Below are 25,367 nucleotides of genomic sequence, written 5' to 3' on the forward strand. Positions count from 1 at the left end.
GAAAAAAATATTGTCGAATAATTTGGCTGTGGACTTATCTTATGTTATTGGAAAAATATGATATTCCATTGATCGAACACTCGAGATAGAATTCTGAAGTTAATATCTATATATATATATATATATATTATTATCAAAAGGAAATCAGTTTGTTAAAAATGTGGTAAATGAATAATACGGTACGATTAACGATATTTGCGAATGTGATCGTGAACCTGAGTATATGATATTGTCAGCTAGTATATTTGATATTATATTAATACATATATATTTTTTTAACTATTTATATTATAATAAATAAATATTTGATTATAATAAACAATAAATGTGTTAATATTTGATTTAATACCTCGTGAACGTATAATAATAGTGGGATAGCGCGTTTAATTTAAATTATAACTATGTTCAGTTTTTTTTTTAAATTTCAGGTTCAATGTTTTAATTAAGTAAATACTATATTCCTTTACATGTTATCTATCTAGGGTCTAGACTATAGGTACGTTCACATTTTTTATTTCTTTTTTCCATTAGGTTTAGTATATAACATGTATAAGTAAAAAAATATGTTAGCTTAAGCTATAATTCTTAGGAACTATATTATTTATATTCATATATCATGTTTAAAAAAAAAAATAGTTGTTAGCAGTTGCTAGTTGTGCACATAAATGTGTAAAAAAAATTATAATAGAATTATTGGTAATTTACATATTCAATGTAAATATGTTAAATTAGCTTCTAACTTTTTCTATTTGTTAATGTTAACCGGTTAATTATTGTTTTAAATTCTAATGATAATTATCTCATGATGATCTTCAACGTTTAAAATAATTAAAGCATTATATTGACATATATATTAGTATATTGTATACAAATAATTAGGTATTGGTAATTTTTAGACCGTCGGCTTCCGTACCATATCATTCGTAGGAGGCCATACGACCGCGGGCTGCCGTAAATTAATTTAGATTTATATTATTAACTTTTCCGTGGCGCTACAATAATATGATCTAGAAAATGCGCTATGGCGTAGCGGGAATAATTTCAATTTTTTTGATGTAATAAACATAATTTTAACATTTTTTTTTTGTATTTTTAATCTTTTTTCAAATTCAATAGTATATACATAATAAAGTAATTTATAATGACACTGAAAAATGTTCTTGACGTACCCATGATAAATAATAGTCTTGTGGCTGCCGGCGACCGCAAATGGCAGTCAACACTCAACGTGTTAAATTATGTGTATAAATGACGAACATTGTTCAAGTCAACTATTAATACTATAATTTAACCTTATAATAAGCTTCTGTTTTCTAAATAAAAATTAAACATTTATTGCATCCCAATGACCTAATTGATTAAATTAGTGTGAATCTATGCGCAGTTTAGATAAATAAGCAGTTAGTTGACAAGTTTGCCCAAAAAAATGCTAGAAGATCGTAAAAATTTAAATAAAATAATTCAGTAAAATTTAGTTATTTATATATTAAGTAATAATTGTGTAATATTAAATAAATATTGTTATTTTTTATCATATGATCATAACAAAATTTTAATTAAAATAAGTGATTTACCTATACCAGATTAATGTTTTTAAACTAATATACCTAAACAATATTTTAGGGGTCATTTGTATTTTTGCGGTTAGGTTAAGTGCAATTTTCTGCAATTTTTAGAATTTTAGATTTTTATTACAATTTTATAGAATTTACTCATTTATTTACAATTTTTTTTAATGTTTTTTTTTACATAATTTCACTTTTTTAATACTTTTTAAACGGTTTTATAAAAATGTCATGAAATAAAATTGTCAAATTGCTTTAATTCTGAAGTACATAATGTTGTAATGATATGCTCACATATCATAATTGTATATTGTTTATTCTATAAAATAAATAATGGTTAAGTTGTCGCACACAGATAACCATTAATGAAATCCAATGATCACATTCTTGAATCACGATCTCGAGATCCCTCCGACGATCAGGAGGAAGGTAATAGCGTAAATTTAAATAATTTTAATATTTACATCTGATAGGTAACTATATTCTCCAGTACTTGTAAGTGAAAAGAAAAGATTTCACATAGTCCGACATTTATTCAAAACTTATTGTGTCCCTCATGTATTTGTCACACTTTATAAATTTAATATTAAACACACGTAAAAAGTGTCGAGTAGTTTTCAAAAGCATCAAAAAAAAACTAAAAAAGTAACGGAAAATGGGAATTTTTATGCATAACCAGTTTTTGACAAAATTGAAATTTTATTTTACTATAACTCAAAAACAAATCATTGTAAATACTTGAAATTTTCACAAAATGTTTATATTAGCGTTATCTATTTACGATTAAATTTTCAAAATATTTTTTAAGCTATTTATAAACAATTGAAATTTTCGATTTTTCTAAGTTTTTTAATTTAAAATGTTTTTTCGTTTACTATGAATAATATTTCTTTGGACGAAAACCAAATCACTCTTTTTTATGTTTGGGTAAAAACACTGATAACATGTATGGCCAAATTGGTATAGCATCCTTTACTTCGGTTTCCACAGAACCCTCTATTCTTAAAGCCATAATTGATCTTCAGATTTCATTAAAATATGTCTGTGGTATAGTTATTGTGGGTTTTTTTACTATACTTCGTCCTACAAATAAATTATTTTTAAGTTATAACACGTATTTAAAACTAATTTTAAAAAATGGTATACAAATTCTTGAATAAAATTATATAAATTAAAACAACTCACTTTAAGCTTATTTCGAAATCTACGTTCAGCCAATTGATGGATTCCATGCGTTGAATGTTTGTTTTATGCGTTTTTGACATTATAGGCTTATAGCATTATTTGAATCTTCTCTATGTATTGCTCAACTTCCACAATTATCAATACATTTATAATAATGGTTAGAACCTCTTGTTCTATCAATTCGATGTATAAAATTATCTAAAACTAAAAGTTGGCCATCTCGCTCAGAATTTATTTTAAATAATTTATATTAAATTTAATATTATTATACGTAACTAATTGTAGTAAACCGACGTAGCCGCTTTACTATTACTATTATATTAATATTAAAGTATTAAATGTAGTAAACCAACGTCGCTGCTTTACTATTACTATTATATTAATATTAAAGTATTACAGTAAAATCTCGGTAATCCAGCTATATTAACCTATACGTACCAATATGTATTTGACATTTGTATGTAAATTTACTATCGTAAACAATAAAACGTTAGGTAAAACTAAGTGTAATAATAGATTAAATCTGAATAAACTTATTAAATATTTTATTTTTATTCAATTAACGTTGAAATACAATAAGGTTATTCATTTTTTAATTTTTCAATAAGTAAAAATGCGTTTTTATATGAACCCTTATTAATCCGCCGTTTTCGTTAATCCGGCAGTAACGTGGTCTGATATCTGTCGGATTACTGAGATTCTACTGTAAAAGTAATAAGCTAGCGTAGTCACCTTACTACTACTATTATATTAATACCAGAATATTATTACAATGATTGTACTAAGCGTACGAGTTGTAGTAAACCCAATACATTTGCATTGTGTTAAATTATTATTTAGTGTAAAAACACATTAATTCAAAATTTTTACTTACTTATTACTCCTACATTTTAAGCAATAGGCCAAAGGTCAGAAAAATACGGCTAGTTTTTACTACACTCAGCGGAAACACCATGTTAATATAACTTAGACCAAAGTCCAGAAAAACATGTTATTTCCGTGAATAGGGATTTTTACCACATTCAGCGGAAACAACATGTTATATGTTCATAAATATGTAGATTATTATAATAGCATCACGCCACTCCAAATCAAGCCTGATTATAAGTATTAATAATACTAGTCCCCCGAACGTCATTGAGAACTCATATAAATACGAGTAGAGGACCTAGTATTAGACAGAAGGTAATCGTAGTTCTAGAAGGTAGTTAACTTCAGTGTAAGACTATTGCTCGCCGTGGACTTTGTCACAGCCACATCGCCGCGAGTTTACGGTCATTTCTTAGTGCTTATAATTATGCATAGCAGTAAGCTATTTTAACTTTGTTTTATTTCATTTATTTATGATTTTGTTGTTTAACGTAATAAAGTAACTATTTTATTTCAATTAAAACATCAATTGTTTTAATTTATAACTATCTACCTTTCTCACAACCAACTCAAGTTCAACCAAGGAACGTGCTACGTCGTTTAGATAATAATTAGTACGTGGTTACAGTGTCCTGCCCAGCGATCACTACAGAGTCGTCGCAATAATCATGTTGTTTACGAATAGCTGACATTTAGTTTTCTACGAAAACTAAAATAGTAGTTAAACAATTAAACATACGGAAAGACCAGTATAAGCTCATCTCCAATACACTTCAGCTTCTCCTATCCACCACCCTTATTCTTTACCGTGCATTCGTCCGGCAGAGACTTATACGTCTCTACACGCTGTACAATCAGAATTAGTCTTATATCCCACATCACCGGACTTAGCTTAGTCGTTGAGCCGCGCCCTAACATCGTCGCTTGTATTCTGAGTCCAGATCTAAAGTTTTAACTTATTAACTAATTTCTCGGGCAGTTATTTCACTCTGTCCACAAATTTACTAAGTATATTATAATTAAACATTTATATTTTAGTCTTAATACAATAAACCATTATTACTAATTCAACTGCTGTTGTTCAACTTATTCAACCAAACCCGATCTCCGTCTACTCACGTACGACCGACAAGCGTTCACAGAGAAATATATGTATAACAAGTGTAGTGCAAATACCTGAGGTCATTACTTAACTGACGATGCAATGATTATTAACTGTCAACTGACAAATGCCAATAATATAGTATAGTTTTATCAACATTTTGATTGTAGATTGTAATATAAATCTAGATTTCCACATAAAAATTATTTTTATATTTTATGAAACTGTTTTGTCGGCGAATTGGAACTTTTTCATTTTTACAGGAGACTGGTTTTCGCGTCGGCGAAACGAGTAGTCGGCGAATCGGATCTGAATCCGTAAAACAGTATATATTCTAGTAACATAATTCTGAGAATTGATAATATTTCGAGGCGTGTATGTTTTTTGCATACATTTTTAAAGAAATGATAACTCATTACTATATAACTAGGATTTTTGATTATTTATTTTATATTAGTCAAGTAGTCTGAAGTTCATTATACAACCATGACCTCGTTACTACATTCTTCAAAACCAGGGTTTTTTTTTTACCTATTTAATATATTTAGCAATAATAACCGGCGTTTATTCACATCATATGCGAATATTGTATTACAGAATATAAATATAATAATATATAAAAGAATATTATTAATAATATAGTTCTGAGAATTGATAATATTTCGAGGCGTGTATGACGATATTTTTTTTTTATACGTTTTTAAAGAAATGATAATTTATTACTATATGACAAGGATTAAATTTTTTTTTTTTATTAATAACTCATAAGAGGATTTCGCACCCGCTTGTGTCATCTCCGTCTTACACACGTACGAGGTACAACATAGACAAAACGCGTTTACGCAGTCTAAGTATAACTCGCTCAATTTTGGTTTTAGAGTTAATATACCTATTATAAAATAAAAAGATGATAATATTTTAGAGGGCAAGACAATGAGTTTTTTTAGAAAATTAAAATTTTAAGTTAAAGGTCATTTAAACATTTTGAAATTTTCCCTAATTCTATATAAACGGTTATAATGAACGTTATATTAGAAATAATGAAACAAACGCATCGTCTTACCCTCCAAAATATTGTCATATTTTAATTTTATTATAATTAGGGTGCGACGTCCTCTTAATATATTTTTTATTTTATTTTTATTTTTTCTATCAGTCTATTTTTATTTAAATGTGAATTAACGTCTTGGTGCTAAACAATTTTAAATACTCGTATAATTCTAAAATAAGCGGTAATTCAACATGGATTTGCACAAAGAAAACATGCAGAGCCCAATTGATTTTAAACAGCGAAAATATTATTCTACCAGAAAAATCATTTTTGGTATATAATCTATAGCTATATCAATACCATAACATATATATCTAATTAAATGATTAACGTTTATGTGTTATCGTATTGGTTATATACAATGTACTTGGTATCTATATATATATATATATATTATATGTATAAAATAAATTTCGCAGTTTGTGTAATGTACTTAATCGGTTTTGTTGCAGATTATATAATGTTAATTTTTTTTTTTAGCGCAGTTTACATATCGACTTTTAGAAAAGGTGTAATTTTGTCACAGTTTACCATCTCTCGAGGACTTTCCCACCCCGTATAGCACCTCTCCTGTGTAGTGTGTACGCGCGACGATCGTACCTTACTATGACATCCGTATAACTTACTCTCTATTCACGCATAAGCTTTGATTATAGACCTTAACATTATATGCATTGATTATAGGTCTGCAAAACATTGCGGTTTATGATAATATTATCATTCGCAGGTTAAGTGCGTTCATTTCTCAGCACAGGTAGTGTGACTCCCTATTCGGTACAAAGATACCTTCCTCCCATTTAAGTATTAATGCTCATGTCTACATCGCGGTACTCATATTATGTATTACATTATTATTATAAGATATTAAAGCATGTAGCAATATAGACTACATATATCATTAATAATTTCTAACCCATGTCTTAAGGTTTATGGTATATTCTACAGCTATAAATAATTGTACCTAATATGTGTAATAATTAACGAATAAGGAATAGGTATAAGTATTATATTTACATATTATACAATATATATAATACTAGGATAAGGATGTTTATGGTTTGTATATTTTTTTTAGGTTTCAAATAAGCTTCCATTCTTGTATAAAAATGTATTTCATGATATCTATATTCTATAACCTATATTCAAAATATCAAAATTGTATTTTGCATATAATTGCATATTTTACTATTTTTTTATTTATAAGTTCATCACTTGTGTTTTTAAGCGCATATTTAACGGTTATCGATACAAAATACTGAAAAATACCGTAATTTTATATTTTATTAATTGAATCCGATATAAGTTTGATTATCTGTTTTTTTACAAAATATTATACAAATTATCACTTATTTATTATTGAGAATTAAATATGGTTATACGCAGTAGAGGTACCTTTTTAAATAAAATTTTCGATAACCCTTGTCAATTATCACAATCAAAACTTATCTTAAAACTGTGAGTCATGAGCCATTACAATTTTATCAAATATTTTAACAACATTTAATAATTTGTAGTTAGTTGCCGTCTAGTCTACGACCGATGTAAAGTAATATACTGCGAGTTTCGTGTTAGAGATTTTTTTCTAATAGATTCAAAAACGTATTAGCACCAAATAGACGAAGATTTACCTACAACGAAACATTTAAAACAAACAATAATTATTCAATGCAACTCTTTTTAAAATGTATTTTTTTTTTAAATATATTTTATATATTAAACAAGAAAATTCAAAAATGTAATAGACATATGTCATTATGTCAATAGACATAATAGTTAATATAACGAGCACATAAAAATAGTTCCGACCCAATTCGTTTATATTCTATTAATAATTAAATTTGTCTTTTTATATTTATTGCATTTTATTTTTTTGTCTACATTTCTTTATTTTATATTTTATAATACATTTCAAATTTTTCATGCATAGGTATTTAACTGTTTTTCAGTGCATAAATGCAAATATCTTCTTACACTTTTAGAGCATATAAACATCCTAACTCTATATATAATATTATCCTAAAAATTGACCAAATTTTAAACTTTTATTTTCGGTATAAATAAATAGTATAGATAAAAATACAATCAAATAATCAGTTATCTTTGTAAAAATATAATTGTACCTAACAATAATTATAAAATATACACTTACCTTTAATTTAAAATGGGTATCTAGTTTCTTAATTGTATTATTAAATCTCTTACATTTTAGTTTTTAAGTTCAAATTGAGCATTTTGAAAAAAAATTATATTATAGTAGGGTAATATCCAATAAGTATGATACGTTTACACGTGAACTGTGAACTACACGTCAAAACACACAAATTCACAAACACAAAAATAGGTTCAACTGTACAAAATACTACTCACTGGTTACTACACCGTCTACGCCGTCAAGAGTCAATGATAAAAGTTTAAAAAATATTAAAAATATAATTGTCAATCGATAAATTAATTCCAGAGTCGTAGTAGTAGGTACTAGGTACATGGTAATATAGTATACGGGCAATGCGGCGGCTATATCGGAGTAGCTATACACGACGGGCGTAATACGCCGCGTTTTCCGCCGCAGATGAAAGACCACAACAGCGTCCTCTCTTATAAGTATCTAATAGTTCTAATATTAGATTTCATTACGATTTTACCATTTTAGATATTCTGGCAAGTGTCATTGTAAATTTGTAAACTATAATAATTAATATTTATTCTATTAAATATTTTATTTTCATTATAATTATTACAAACGATATTATCGCCTTTTATTGTCGCCACTGTCGCAGTGCCGCCTGGAGCTACGGCTCATTTTGGCTTTTACCCCTTCCATTGATGCGCCCTTGCAGCGGGTATGATGTCCTCTTGATGAATAACCATTTTATTTTAATTGCTTGAAATTGTTTGTTAATTAATCATACGAAATAAGATTTGGAATTTGGATCACGTTTAATCCGCACGCTACACGTTTTTACGTATCCACATTACAATTCCATAATATTGATAATACCTATTATCGGAGATTACATTGAAAATAATTTTAATTATTGTTATATTTGAATGTTGTTTATGATATTCTATAGCTTTTATCGCAGACTCGCAGCTAGAGATTATATGGTAATTAATTAATCGACTTTTTTTTTATCATTTATCGTGTATTTTATAATAAATGCCGGCTGATATATATATATATAATATTTGTGTAACAATATAATGATGATTGTGCGGGCGGTGGAGTGGTGGAAGTCGCAGCATCACACCCGTAGCAGCGCCGACCGGTTCGTAGTAACAAGTAACAAAATAATAAACTAATACAATAACACCGTAATATAACTGTATAGGCGGTATAGCACGTTTCTACTCTTCGTCCTTCGACAACTACCCGCCGATACAAAAAATTCCGTATTTCAATGGCAGACGTGTTTTCGTGTGCGTTCGGTCTGAAGCGTACCCACTACCCGCCGTACACGACCGCCACCACGCGCACGTGTTACTATCGGACGACCGCCGTAACACGATCGCTTACCAGGCGGCCAACCGTCAACGATGCTAATTGGTCAGTGTCTCGGTGGCTCTGATTCACTGGTTCAATGCTCACTGCTTGCTCAGTCTGATAGCAATGTTTCTCCGTTGCTGTTGTCGTTCGTCCGTGTCGTCTTCGTTATCGTAATGCATTTAACCGGTTATTTGAGTGAATACTAAGGAATTATAATATAGTTCGGGACGTTTATTGCGTAGTTGAACCGTAACGAATATGTGATCGCTTTTCTTTTTTTTTTTTTAAATCAATTTTTTTGATAATATCACATTTGATCTGTATCAAATCCTCGAGTTTACCTATTTTTTCTTTAATGTAGTGCCTTAAAACTTCCGCTCCACAGTAAATATTATAGTAAGGGCCGTGTGATAAGCGTACAACTTTGTCATTATTGTCGATATTCAATGAATACATTCGTGCGTGACGGTGCGGTAAACCGCAGGAAACGATTTCGTCAAAGTTTTTCGACGCACAATACTGAACAAGAAAAAAAAAAGATCCACAAGACTCACGGTGACGGAACAAAAGCGCAAAGTGATTTTGCGTTAAGTACCTTTCGACCAAATTTCGATGAAAGTACGGCCGATCAGTCGACGGTAAGTTCGTTCATTATGGTGATAATATTATTGTTATTAGTCGTCGATTTTCTATTTTCACTATAGTGTTACAATTTATGATTAAAAGGCATAAGGGTAAAGTATACTAATACAAACTGAGTGACCAACAGGTTTTATCAGTCACGTTTTGAGCGGATTATCATTAATTTCGATTTAATTTTTTCGACGCTCGGTACGTTATTGCCGCGACCGTTAAAGTCGCAACTCTAGTGCCCCACAATAACAAAACGGGGGTGGGAGGTTAAAAAAACCTGTGTATTTTTTAGATTGACACCCGCATGTGTTGTTTCCATCTTACAATTAATGAAAAACATAGCAAAAACTATTTTGCGTGAGATATCACTCAGGCTGTAATTTAATGATACTTAAAACTTCAAATAGTCCTAATTGATATACGATATAGGTAGTTGAGAACATTATCTGTCGAGTTATCTGTGAAATATAATTTTTATATTTTTGATCATTTATACGAAAAACATTCTTATAGCTACAAAATCCGTTGTTTTTGTTTTTTTTTCATACTTGAATAACTTTTGTAGTTTTATAGGCCATAGTTCTTCAATATTATGTGGTGAAAAATTCGTTTCTTAGTTATGGATATAGCCTCAGTCCTTTCCCGCGCAAAATAGTTTCTGTAATATTTTACATTTGTAAGACGGAGAACACACAATATGTGGGTGAGCGTCCTCTTAGTGCTACGCGACGTGAATTGTTTTGTGGATGCGCGCGCACCTATTTTCCCAGTGATACAATATCACATAATATCACATGTGCTGTGCGCATGGTGACTTGGTGAGTTCTGTTAAGCATATTGGGTTAGTTCGTGACCGGAATTTTCGGAGCAGGCACTATGTGTCTTTTTCGACGTCTATTGAACAGAACAGAGGTTCCCAAACTAATTCTTTTTTTTTAGCGGTAGCTGCAGCACCATATGGAGTTGAACTATTTTTTTTGGGGGGGGAGGGAAATCTGTTACTTCCAGTAATTACTTCAGTATTCCATTTTATTATGCCAAAATAAACAATTATTAACAATATTCAAGTTCTTATTTTTTTTTTAAATTGGTAGATGCTGACATACTGTTAGGTAATATTATCATTAGACCTATGTTTATGCACTAAAAAATGTATCAATATATATGCATTTATGCACTGAAAAACAGTTAAATACCTATGCATAAAAAATTTGAAAAATATGCATTATTTTTTTAACACTGGTATATACTAAGCATAATCCTATATTACTATTCATGATTTATTTACTTATATATGATAGGTATTATTATTTATTATATTTAGATTCTGTAGATAGTTGATCTGCATGTTTCAATAAAAATTGGATAGGTATTATGTACCTATTATCTAGAATATTATTTTTGTTTTATAAAATAGGTATAATGTATTTATTTAAAAAAAATATGTAGGTACTTATTTTATCAATGTAGCTCCCCTCTCGCAGAATTTGCACTAGTCAGGGGCAGATCCAGACCAAGATAACAGGAGAGGGCGATTTTTAAAGGGCACTCTTTAATTTTGATAAAGTATTTATTTAGGTATATACATGTTACTTTCCACAGTCTCGTACAGAACAAAAAAAAATATTTTTTATAGTAATAGTAATAAAAAATTATATCACTATAATTTTGTTACCAACAATTATTATTATAACAATATAATAATAATATGTATTTAAAGTGGTACCTAATCCTTATTTTTACTTTAAAAGCACCTTGGAGTATTCACCTAATTGTTCATCAATCACTGCATTTTTTTTTTTTTAGAAGCTATGTACAAAGTAATTGGTAAAAGTTAGCCTAAGAACATTCCTTTTTTTGTATAAGTCAAGTGCATTCGCAATCAATTTCATAATTTGACATTCATGTATGAACATTTTTTCATCAGGAAAACAAAATCAAATACATATTAATTTCATTTTATTTACTTTAAACCGGTGGTGCCGATCACGTATGGCAAGTGGGGTAAATATCCCAGAACTTTTTAATGGGTTGTGAGTAATTTTTTTTGATATTGTTGTAATTTGTAAGTAGACAACAGATAAGCAAAATGCATTTAATGCAGTAAGCAGGCACGATGTAGAGAAGATATCTTATACCCCCTTCCTTAATCAAGCTTGGGTGGATGGGTAGGTGATACCCTTGAACAGGGTTTACTGCAGTGGTTTTAAAAAAGGATCGGTGCCACTGCTTTTAACAATGTTTATTTTTTTCATAAATTTCTTCGATTTATTGGCTTTTAATTCAATAATGTGAGGTAACCTCATTCTCATTACGATAACATAAGTACATTTTTAAGTATCTCAATTCTCAAGTCAAAAAATAGCAGAAAAGATTCTTTAGTTATTTTTTTTTTAATTATTAAATAATAAAATTTATGATTATTATTTATTAAGTCTTATAAACTTTTAAGTTAATGCTTATAATACTAGACTTCTGTTTATTTTATACAACTAATTTTTTTCTCAGTTTCATACTTAACTCCCTTATTAATTATGTTTTAGGAGATAGTAACTGCCCTGTCAATAGTGTCAATAGATACCTACTGATTTTGATTTATTTTTCATAAATCGTATTTTTGTTAAATAATTTCTCTTACATATATATTTTGCTATTTTTCTTGTTATGAATAGTTTTTTTATTATTACTTTTGTGAATCTAATACTGCATTTTATATTTAGCTGAACCTAGGTTCATAATAAATCTATAAATGAATAAATACTTTGTGGTAACCAGCAGGTAAAGAGTGCTCACATTTTTAATTAAAATACGGAATATGTTTGATGCTGTGATTAAAAGCTCCCCAAGTACAAATAATACTATAGAGTATAGATTGTAGAACATCTTTCTTAACCTTCTTGTTGTGACCCACAAAATAAGTATAAAATATGGTCAATTATTTTGCAAACCTCTATACTTTTGCTTAGCCCCGCTATAAGGTTTTACTTTTTAGCCTCAGTTAGCCTTCGAATTATTTTTGACTTTGGTTTTCTAGGACTAGCCCCTGTATCTATTTAATCCTAATTACGCCCATGCACCTATCTATATGAAGTACAAATTTGAACAATAAAAATATCATATGATTAACCGATTAACTAAACGAAATATATAATTTTGAGTATAAATTTATAAATACCATGTGTAGTAACTGTGGAAAATATTGATTTCGTTTGCAACTTCTTATTTATGTGGAAACCTCTACAGTGGCAATAAAAACTAAATACAGAAATCATTTGTTATTACTAGAAAATAACCTACTTTAATGTGTTTCAAAATTCAAATGTTGAATCACAGATTATGCAACTAAATGTAAAAAAAATTCAACAATCATACTAATTATTTATTTTATAATGTTTATTCATTTTTTTAAGTATATCCTTATTTTATTAATATTATTATACATGTATTTTTTTTTGTTCAATAAAAAAATTTAAATAAAAGTTCATTTTGTAAATCGGTGTTTTATTATTTTTGACCTACGCGATTCCTAGTCAAAATGATCACGACTCTCAGGCTGAGAACGCTGTTATAAAATTATAGCATTGAGTATTGAATTTTGCACTTGCAGTGAACCACTTAACAGTTAACACTATAGAAGTTTATTGATATGAAAAAATAAGAACAAAGTCTGCAGGTGGCCAAAGTCCAACAACAGCGTCAGCGTGGAGTACCTCGACTAAAAAAAAAAAGGCGAAACAAATGTAGATTAAAGTTTAAATACAATTGTAAAGGTGACGATGAAACTAATAAAAATAAATATATAAAATCGATTGTACATAACTTGATATTATAGTATTTTCTATTATTTTTTTACTATTTTAGATAATGTATACTTGTGTATATAATATGTTTGTAAAATAATTTTAATATTTTGTCGTTAGATATTTTGACGTTTTGACTGCATAATAATATGTATTCTTTATACAGTATACATAGTGCATGCTATTATTATAACAATTTTTCTTGTGGTCGAAGTAAAATTTAAATCTGACTTATAATACCTATTTAATTTAAATAATATATTTTTATTTTTAGGTTGTAGCAACTCAGAAGGAATCCAGATATCAAAATTCTGAATTTATGCGATCAAAAGCATTTTTATATTTAAGTAAGTTTCTTTAAATATCATTATATAGTCCCGTGTTCCTAAGTCTGGATTAAAAATACGTCGGGTTTCGGAAACACCAGATTCCAGTGAAGCACTTTTAATTCTCTAACTCCAACCCTTATAATTTTAATTAACATTGATTACTCAATTTTAGAACGTTGACTCCTAAAACCGTACACTTTTAATAAAGTACAGAACAAAACCGCACATTTTTGGTAGGTTAAAACCACATAATTTTTAAAATTGTTGTATCCAAAAACCGCACATTTTTTGTTCTACCCCAAAAAGGTTATACTTACCTAGATTAAATATAATTTATAATTTATAATTTATTAAAAAAAAAAAAAAAAAAATGTAGGTACATACAAATATTCAAATTTAAAAAAAATTAAAAATGTAAAGCGTGTATAATGTTTAAAGTTTGATTGGCTTAAATCTATTACCGACATTTTTTAAAAATTGCAAACGATCTCCGTCGGTTAAAAAATTTTCCTACCATTTAAACAAAGTGCTCCTAAAATAAATACAATTTAATTAAAAATCGAAAATATCACTATTATGTATTTACTAACTTGTTTTTGTTTTTAATTGGACGGACAATATTTTGCACTCCATTATGGTATAGGTTCATTCGTGTCACTGTATCGATATAAATATTTTGTAAGATATCAATAATTATAATTACAGATGGATTTGGGGTGTAAAACTCAGAATTAAATCCTTGGTGAAATCTTTCAGCTCCATTTGCTGTCTTTGTAGTCAGATTTTCATTGATTGGATGGGTCCACATTTCAATTGAAAACTGTCCTTCGATGTAGTTGTCAAAAATGTAGTCTACAAATGCAGTACATGCATCTTGTGGTGGACATATGGACATTGAGTCAACGAATGCCTCAGTGACTTCATATACTGGTAAAAATGGTAATCCGAAAAACATTTTTAACCAGAGACCTGTTTTATTTTGATTATTATTTTATGATAGTCGAAGACTATTGATTGATTGGATTTTCCGCTTTAATGCTTGACCAAAATGGAATCTACAACCTTTAATCTTTACTCCAGTAAATATTTTTTGAACAGCATTATGAGCAGATATTTCAAAGTCGAGATGGATAATTTTAATAGTTAAAACTTGTCCTAACTTCATACATACATTTTTAATATTGACTCACATTTGTATGTGACAAGATTCAGTTTTAGAAGGTAAAAAACAATGTATTAAAGGAAAATAATAATTCCTGCTTCATCCATGAATAGTATATTGTTGATAAAAATACTTTGGTTTATATGTAGAAGTACCGTCGGCTAAGTATTCATCACAATGATTACATAAAAATTCAATATTTTTTTTACATGTAACAATAATAATTTCGTCTTGTTTGTTATACATAGGTCATTTTTTCGTTTTGACAGGTTAAAATATCGCAATTTGAAACAAAGTTTAAAGCGTCTTCCAAACTTTTTAGTAAAGTTGGTAGATGTTTTCTACGTTCATAATACATCGACTTCCTTATTAAAGTTACGTTATTGCTTCCTATTACTGTATTATTGTCTATGGATGACAATAACTCTTTGCCTATTATTTTTTGCGGCGGTTCATGAGTGACATTAGAAGCCTTACGTTTACATTCATTACGTACCTCTTGGATTTTAATTTTCAATGTCTCTACTTATTCATGTTTATGTGTGTTTTTAGTTTTTAGTAGATTCTTCATTTGAGTGCATGTTGTAACCGTGGATGTATAATTTTTAATAAAACACCGCCAAACCACATTTCCACTATTGCCCACTCTAAATTGTCTGTATTTAAAATTGTCGAGTATTAAGCACTTGCCCCCTTTGTAACTCTCAATTATTTTAAAATCCATTATTATGCCTTATTAAAAATATTTTAATAATTTAATAAAACTGCAAAAAACCACTAAATACCTATAGGTAAGCACTGTGTATGTATACTGTATACACAAGAGACAAGACCGACTGATAAAATAATAACGAGTGGTGACTAAAGTCTTAAAACGTGTTAGCATGATTATTGCAGTATATCTTATAATCTTATCTTATCTAATCCGTTAGTTAGCACTACACATAGTGTGTGGTTTTAACCACTATAAGTTTGGGGTATTTTGTTATATAATGACCGAAAAAGTGTGCGGTTTTCGAATGCAACCTTTTAGAATGAGTGGAGCGATCAATATGTATTCATTTTATAATATAGTGGGTGTATTCGATTATCAGTTGAAAAAGTGCTTCGATATTCATCTTTAAGAGAACACAACACCCGCTGTGTTGTCTTCGTAGTATAGCAAATTCATGCTCAGCTGTAGATAGATCACGTTTAGCTCCGTTAGTTTAAAAATGGTACGTACTTATAAGACGGAGACAAAACATGTGGAAGTGACGTCCTCTTAAGGGTGGTTTCTAAAAAAAATTTGATGTAGTTTGTACAGGCAAAAATTAAAAATTCTTAGTATTTTTTAAAATAATCAGGGAAAATAAACCAAAAGTGAAGGAAATACGATAATTTTTACGCTAAAACAGTTTTTGACAAAATCGAATTAGTTTTTTTGGTGTAAATCAAAAAAGAAAAACATGAAATATACCTAATGAATCCGATCAGAATCGTTTCATGTATACAATGTTTATTTTCACTTATTTAAGCTACAAAATTGATTAATCTAATGGTTCAATATAATTTTTTTTATAAATATGTATATATATATACATTTATATTACGCCAATACGTATTATTAAATGTTGCGATGTTAAATTAAAATCCCACTACCTACATTCGTTTAAAAAATATTACTGATGTACATTTTTTCTAGATTACAAGAAAATTAATTCTGGTAATGTTAATAAATCCCTCAAAGAATATTTAAAGCAATACGATGGAAATGAAACACATTTAAGAAGGGTAAGTGACTAATTTTTAAATAAAAAGAGTTTACTTAAGAGGACATCATACCCGCATGTGTTATAATACATAAGACATACCAAATTTGCGTTCAGCAGAATCAATTTTATGCTGTTAGCTATAATATTAGAGTCTATTTACCTATTATTAAACTTAAAGGTAATAATATTATCTAGGACATCGCATAGGTTTTTATTGATATTTTAATTCTTAAGCGGGTTACGAGCATTTTAAAGTTTTAATATTTCACATAACTATAACTCACTTAAAAACCAAAATATCAATAAAAGCTTATGAGATGCCCTAGATAATATTATTACCTTTAAGTTTGATAATAGGTAAATTGACTCTAATATTAATACTAACAGCAATTGATTCTGCTGAACGCAAATTCCCTATGTTTTACGTTTGTAAGACAGAGAGTCGGAGATAACATCATGTGGGTATGACGCCCTCCTAAGCGTTTGTCTTTGTACATTATTTATAGTCAAATATTTATTTTATAACGTTTTTGAAAATACATTTAGTCAATAGTCTCATTAAAACAAACCATTTTGAATTGACACTCAAAACATCTATAAACTTCATTAAACAAGAAGAAAAAGTATCTTTTCACAATAACAAGTTATTAAGTTTAAATATTTTATTTAGAAAAGAGTTTATATCCATGTAAATTATAAAATAGTCTCAAATTTTATTGCTAAAAATAGTTCATGAAATATTTTAATAGAATTAGTGTTATAATGATAGACGTTTTTGATATACTTGAATCTAGAAAAAAATATTTGTATATTGGCTTAAATATTTCTATTATTTGATTTGAACTTTAATTATAAAATAATTAAAACAATTTAATGATTGTTTTTAATTGCTTATAGATTACATTACTTAGAAAATTAACTGTAAATGCTTATTAGGAAGTTTTCGAGTACACTTATAATTTATATATGTTGTACAACTATAGTTCAGTGAGAGAACGCGCCGATTCTACGCATCCCCCCGCGTCACCATGCTATCAAAACTGGTTCAATTATGGCTGGGTATCATTGGGAAATGCGCAGAAAAACTGTTTTTGGTCGGTTTGCGACGTGTTTTCTCGCTGGACTAAGTATATGTATATGTGATTCTAGATAACCTGATAATTGAGCCGGGCTATAACATAGTTATAAACTGAATATTTAAGTAATTTACTGCTAAGAATATAAATAATTTTGTTTGGTTAGAACAGGCCCGGTTTAGTCTAATTGCCGGATAATTGAGTGCACATTTTCAAGCAAAATTTTGATTAGGAGTGGGGGTGGAGAAACATTAATAAACATAATGCAAATTATATGTGTTAAAAGTTATAATGTAAAAATTCATAAACACGTATTTCACAGAATTATTTATTGATGGATTTGAAAAGTTCTAGAAATTGTTAGCGTATAAAAATAAATATTTTTTTCTAATTAAAAAAACCTGTGTTGACTTTTCGTGCACAATTGTGGATTCGTCAAAAATAACTACAAATCGTGTGTGTCAGTAAATTTTAATAGGTACTGTTAGAAATATTACTTCAGAACTTAAAAACAAATATTTTTGAAAACCTATAAATAAAGCGATAATTTTATAATTCCGTTCATAAATTTAAATTTAATCCGTTTAAGTGTAAATTAATTTTAAAAGCTACGGTTATTAGTATTTAAACTAAATTTGAAGCAATCTAAAACAAATGCATCCATTTTATATTTTAGATTTTTGAACAGTGTTATGATGTATCAAAAGGATCTGTAGAAAAAAGTAAGGCTATGATGAAACAAATCGAGACTAACGCACATGTTAGACTTGATCTTTTACCAAATTCATTTTCTGGAGTTAGGAGTAGGTAAATATCTTTCACATCTTATCTAATCTTCTCTATTATGTCATTGTCCGTCGTTTAAATTAAATTAAATTATTTAAAAATCTGTTATAGGTTGCCTATGTCGTCATGCAAAGTTGTTCAAAAAACTGTTAAAAAATGTGATAATAAGAAATATAAAAAAAAATTATCATTACTTTTAAAACAAAGAATTGATGACAAGAATTTAATATTATTTGGTAAATATAATTCGAAAAAAGATAAAAAAATCCTCTACGGAAAAACAATTATTCCTGTTATAATACCTAAAATAGATGAGAATTATGATACAGCAAGTCCGGTTAGTGAACATTTTGAAAGTGAAAATAATTGTTATCGCATTACTAAATCTTGTAGTCTATATTCCAAGCAGAACAATTCCTTAAGAGTAACTAAAGTTTCTAAACCAAGCTCTGATCGTATTGTCCCAAGAAATTCTATTTCATGTAAAAATAACCTGATAAGGTGTTATGGTAAAATTATAGTTCCACAATTAAAAATGGACGTAAGTGCTTATAATTCCCAAGAATCTATGTTGAAAATAGTTCATGATGTTGAAAAAATTATGATTCCACAAATAAAAATAGATGAAACTGTTCAAGATGCCCAAGGTTCTGCATTGAAAACAAATATTGTTGTTGAAGAAATTATGATTCCGCAATTAAAAATAGATAAAACTGTTCAAGATGCCGAAAGTTTTGCATTGAAAACAAATATTGTTGAAGAAATTATGATTCCGCAATTAAAAATAGATAAAACTGTTCAAGATGCCGAAAGTTTTGCATTGAAAACAAATATTGTTGAAGAAATTATGATTCCGCAATTAAAAATAGATAAAACTATTCAAGATGCCCAAGGTTCTGCATTGAAAACAAATATTGTTGTTGAAGAAATTATGATTCCACAATTAAAAATAGATAAAACTGTTCAAGATGCCGAAAGTTTTGCATTGAAAACAAATATTGTTGAAGAAATTATGATTCCGCAATTAAAAATAGATAAAACTATTCAAGATACCGAAGGTTCTGCATTGAAAATAGTTCATGATGTTGAAAAAATTATGATTCCACCAATAAAAATGGATAAAATTGTTCAAAATGCCAAAGAATCTGCATTGAAAACAAATATTGTTGAAGAAGTTATGATTCCACAATTAAAAATGGACGGAATTGTTCAAAATTCTAATGAATTCTCGTTGAAAACTAATATTGATGTCGGGAGAAATATAATTCCACAATTAAAAACATACGGAATTGTTCAAAATGTTAAAGAGGCTGCGTTGAAAATTGATGAAAATAGTACGGTACCACAATTACCAATGGACGAATGTGTTAAAAATGTCAAAGATTCTGCGTTGGAAATAGTTACTGATTGTGAAGAGATTATAATTCCACAATTGAAAATGGAAGGAAATAATGAAAATACTAAAATTTATGCATCGGATACGAATATTGATGTTGGAGAAATAATTGATTTAGAATCAGAAAAGTATATAATTACTTCAAATACTATCGATTCTCAAGTTAATAAAATAGAAAATGTAAATACTAATGATATGAACCAACAATCCGAAATATTGAACTATGATGTCAATATAGTGATTAAAATTGGAAATCTTATTGACCCTGAAGACAAAGTATTTAAAAATTCTATAGTTAAAGATTTGGCCACATATTTTTTAAATGATGATTTTCTACACAAAGTCCATGCCCTATGGAAAACTACAGAATCGGATCTTGTTGGAGAGTTAGTTGTTAAGCTTCTTACCATGTTTAATGACATCGAATATAATATGGCACTATTTTCCGGTTGTTTAATTTCCATATTTCGTGAAATTGCTCGTAAGTCTTCAATTCCTCCGTGTAAAATAAAATTAAAATTGATTATGTTCCTTGATGCTATTAAAAAATACATTAAATTTCATGATTATGAATTATGGAGAAATTGGTTTTTGCCTAGTATGTTCTTCGATTGGTGTTTTATTGTAGCCTACACATTCATGAACACTGATAATGATTTCATGATAGATCTTAACAAGAAGTCAATTATCATAAATGCAACAACATACTATAAAATGGTTAAACAATGTAAATATTTTTTTATTAATCAAGATTCTAAACCAATCAAGTCGCTTAAAAAAAAGGGTATATTTGAATTAACAAGAATTGATGATCTGCTTGAAATCGATGATTTACATTCAGTACAAAGTGATAACACAGTAATACCAAATACCTCTATTAACATATCTTCAACAGAACCTAAACACAAAAAACCCAAAATAGATGACTGTATAGAAACTATTAATCATACTGTACAGGAAAGTTTAGAAGAAGTATGTCCTACTCCAGTTAATCCTAGAATATATGTAAATCCTAAATATAATATTTCAAATTCATTTATTAAAACATTAAATTGGTTTAATTCTGACGTCACTGAACTTAGAAATAAATTAAATGCTGTAATATTTAACGAATGTATTGACAGTTCTATTGTAGTCCAAAATAACGTTGATGATAATATACTACCATTAGATGATAAACTTGGAAGTGTAGTTACAAGTGAAACTAATAAACCAATAAAAAGAAAAAAATCCTGTACACAAGTTGAATCTCCACGTGTATTTTTCACCATTGCAAATGATCCGAAAGAGTTTAATATAACTTGTGGTTCATCAATGGTCACTCAAAATCCAAGTTCATCAGCAGTCCCTCAAAATGCAAATTTGTCAAAAGTTCCTCAGAATTCTAGTTCACTACCAATCTGTCAAAGTTCAAGTACATCGCCAATTTGTCGAAATTCGAGTTTATCACCTCAAAATTCAAGTTTATCTACAATCCTTGCAAATAATCCGAAAGAGTTATATATCACTTATGATTCATCAGTGGTCACTCAAAATCCAAGTTCACCAACAGTCCCTCAAAATGCAAGTTTATCAAAAGTTCCTCAAAATTTAAGTTCATCAACAATCCTTGCAAATAATCTGAAAGAGTTTAATATTACTTATAGTTCATCAAAAGTCCTTCGAAATTCAAGATCATCAAAAGTCCCCCGAAATTCAAGTTCATCTACAGTCCTTCCGTATGGAAGTTCAACAACAATTCTTCAAAATTCAAGTTTTTCAGTAGCCCCAATAAATCTGAATCAACATTACAATAATATTTTATCCAATAATACTCAATTTACAGCAACTTTGGAAACTGTGATTACTCGGACTTCAAATTCATCGACAGTCCCTCAAAATTCAGGTTCATCATCGGTCTCTCAAAATTCAAGTTTGTCGACAGTTCCTAAAAATATATGTCCATGTTACAATAATCATTTAATTAATACTCAATTTCCGGAAACTATGCAAACGGTAATTCCTCAAACTTTAAATTCATCAACAGTCTCTCAAAATTTAAGTTCATATTACAATAATATTTCTTCCAACTATACCCATATTTCGAATAGTAATCAAAATAGTTTATCAATTTCTAATGTTACACAAACTTCAAATTCGAGGAGTACACATCTACCAGTTGATATAAATGCACAGTCGTCAATAACTACTCTGCCTCCAGTTTCTTTAAATAAATGGCCATCAAATTTCTATCAGCAATCGACTACTACGAATTCACAGCATCTAAAGGCAGTAAATACATGGCCATCAAATCTCTACCATCAATCGACTGCTACAAATTCACAGCCTCTAAAAGCAGCAAATACATGGCCATCAAATCTCTACCAGCAATCAACTGCCACGAATGTACAGACCCCAAAAGCAACAAATACATTCCAAACAAATTTAACAAATACGAAGAACGTTTATAAAAATCCGTGTCATGACCCTTCATGCTGTGCTCACTTTAAATTATACACAGATTCTGCCCCATCATATTTGCAGTCGCCATATAAAGAAAATATTCCATTAACCACTACGCATCCTCAACTTTCTAATGCATGCACATATTCTACAAACAACATTCAACCAATATCGAGAGAAGTAGTAGGAAGAACTGCAGCAAGTGTGACATCAATTAACAACGCCTATACTCAGAAATTAAATGAAAAATATAATAATTATAACTATGGAAATAGTCTTGTGAATCATTATGGCTTGCAATCTTCCGAACATAATCATCAGGTAATTAAACATCATCATTATTATATAGACTTGTTTAGTTACTACTTAAAATTTAAATTTTATTGATGCAAAACACATTAAAACATAGAGTGAAATATAAATAAAGTTTGAAATAAAGCACCAAATATGATTAAAGACATGGTAGGTGATATTATTATTGAGAGTATAAGCAATATGGTGCAGAATAAAGATACGCGAATATATAGCTTGATATAGTATGAGAAATAGTTTCAAGAAAGAAACTTCAGTTTAAAATTGTTAAAATATGGAAGGAAAAAGCAGCAGTTAGTTCGAAATAAGTGAAAAGTACAGTATGAGAAAAACAATTTACACAATAAACTGTATGAGAACCAGCGAAAATAAAATAAAAGGGAAAATTAGTTGAAGTATATGTTGGCCAAAAAAAAAAAAGCTCAGAGATTAACCGAAAAAATATGAAGAGGCAGAATAGAGAAACTAGCTGTTGAGAATAAAAGGAGTTAGGGAACAGAGTTACATGAAGGTATAGGACTAGAGTAATTGACCATATTTGATTGGGATAGAAGGACAAAGAAGAATAGAAGATTGAAACTCAAATGCTTTCTTTTGAATAAAGATCAATAACATAGTTTTTTAAATTCTGCCATTTAAATTAAAATGTATAAGTTTTAAATTTATAAATATTGTATAGGTTTCACCAGATTTGCCTGATGCGCAATTACCTAACATGCCAAATCATCAGGATTCTGATACTAAAAATAAAACGGTAAATATTGATATTAATTTTTCATATATTATGGAATAAAGATTTTAACAGTAGTTTGAAAATAAACCAGCTTTTAGCATCTGTTGATTTTACAATGATTTGTATTTTTGAGAAGGCAGAGGACGGTGAACAAGATTTATCCACATTTGTATGTAGCCTCACTGACAGATTTAAGTTTATAATGATTTTATTTTAATAAAATGTTTAATTAGAATTTGTAGGTATTATATCCTTGTATTAGATTTGCAGAATAAATTTTTATTTTAACTATATTTTAATACTTAAAAGATTGAATTTCTACTAATATAAAAATAATTTAATTGATCTAATTTTTAGTGTATGGCTGCCAATTGTACAAATATTTCCTGTTTTCGTTGTGATTCTTGTATGGCAGCTTTTTATTGCGGTACACAATGTCAAGTAAGATTTTATGTTGTTTATATTCCTTGTAAAATCAATTTTTAGCCTCCTAACACGTTGACCTCCATACACTCTTTGTCGTCTTGATTGCTAAGAAGTTTTCATGTCTCCCGAAAAATTTGAAAAATTTTTAAGTCATGGTGATTACTGATCAGTAAAGAAATCACTGTCCTCATCGTTAACATATAATTGGATAACAAAACAATTGATCGGGTACAACAATATACATATTTAGGAAGTATACTAACGAGTGACAGTAGATGTTCGGTAGAAATAAGACGGCGAAGAGAGGCTTCTATGTTCGGTAGAAATAAGACGGCGAAGAGAGGCTTCTCACAAAAAAACAGCTACTCACGAATAAAAATCGATTTTAGGTCATAATATCGAAAAGAAAAATAGCGAAAAAAAATATTATTATAATAAGTATAATAATGGAAGGAAGAATTAATGGACACAAAGGAAGAGGAATACATTCATAGGAGAGATAATTGGAATGGCCGGATGCAACGGGTATTCACATATGAAGACTAGCATTTAATAGAGAAGAGTGGAAGTCTATTTTTTCGCAATGATAAGGCTTAGGCTTTTAGAAAAGAAGGAGACGAAAAATTTTGCTGAAATTTAAAATTAGATCTCTTGATGATATTAAGTAACTCAGAAAAAAACACCACGGCGGTCAACGTGTTTTAATAATTTTTTAAGAAATACGTATGTAACTAAAAAACAGGGTTGTTCTAATGTATTTTAGGTCATTTATTTTATCAATTCCTAATATTTATATCAAGTACTCAATCTATTAATATTATAGTATGCAGAAATTTAAAATGTACAATTAAGTAAATAGTTAAATTTTCTGTTTCAGAAATCTGATTGGCATTACCACAAAAATGAATGTCGTCGTTTTTAACTATCAAAATTATTATTATTTATTATTTTTATAATACTGTTCATTATACTTCGGTATTTTTTTATCATTTAACCTTCAACTGCATCTTCATATGTAATTAAATTTAAATTATAACCTAATTTATTTATATTTATGTATTTAATAATTAAATGTTTGTGACATGAGAATAATTATTATTCTAATAAATATTATTATTATTTTCATGTGTTATGCAGTAAAAATAACTAAGCATAATTTGTTATTATATAGTTGACTACTTATTTATTATTGTCTATTTTATTATTATTTGTATATCTACTGTTATTTATAAAATTGTATTAAAAGGCTGACTAAACTTTA

The 25,367-nt window shown here is 28.5% G+C and overlaps 1 protein-coding gene across 3 annotated transcripts; it reads left to right on the forward strand.

Moving 5' to 3' along the window:
- The first annotated feature begins 9,350 nt into the window (after positions 1-9,350).
- LOC113560956 lies at positions 9,351-25,130 on the forward strand. Of its 3 annotated transcripts, XM_026967093.1 has the most exons (8): positions 9,351-9,895; positions 13,965-14,037; positions 16,866-16,954; positions 18,688-18,818; positions 18,909-22,956; positions 23,627-23,701; positions 24,038-24,121; positions 24,984-25,130. In XM_026967093.1, exons 1-8 carry the CDS (start codon positions 9,704-9,706, stop codon positions 25,026-25,028), a joined length of 4,737 nt encoding a protein of 1,578 aa, XP_026822894.1. In that variant the 5' UTR covers positions 9,351-9,703; the 3' UTR covers positions 25,029-25,130. The 3 variants fall into 3 exon arrangements, with proteins under 3 accessions (XP_026822894.1, XP_026822895.1, XP_026822896.1); XM_026967094.1 differs by lacking the exon at positions 23,627-23,701; XM_026967095.1 differs by lacking the exons at positions 23,627-23,701; positions 24,038-24,121.
- Positions 25,131-25,367: the final 237 nt, after the last annotated feature.

This window comes from Rhopalosiphum maidis, chromosome 1 (assembly GCF_003676215.2).
Source record: "Rhopalosiphum maidis isolate BTI-1 chromosome 1, ASM367621v3, whole genome shotgun sequence".
Classification (NCBI taxonomy): Eukaryota; Metazoa; Arthropoda; class Insecta; order Hemiptera; family Aphididae; genus Rhopalosiphum; species Rhopalosiphum maidis.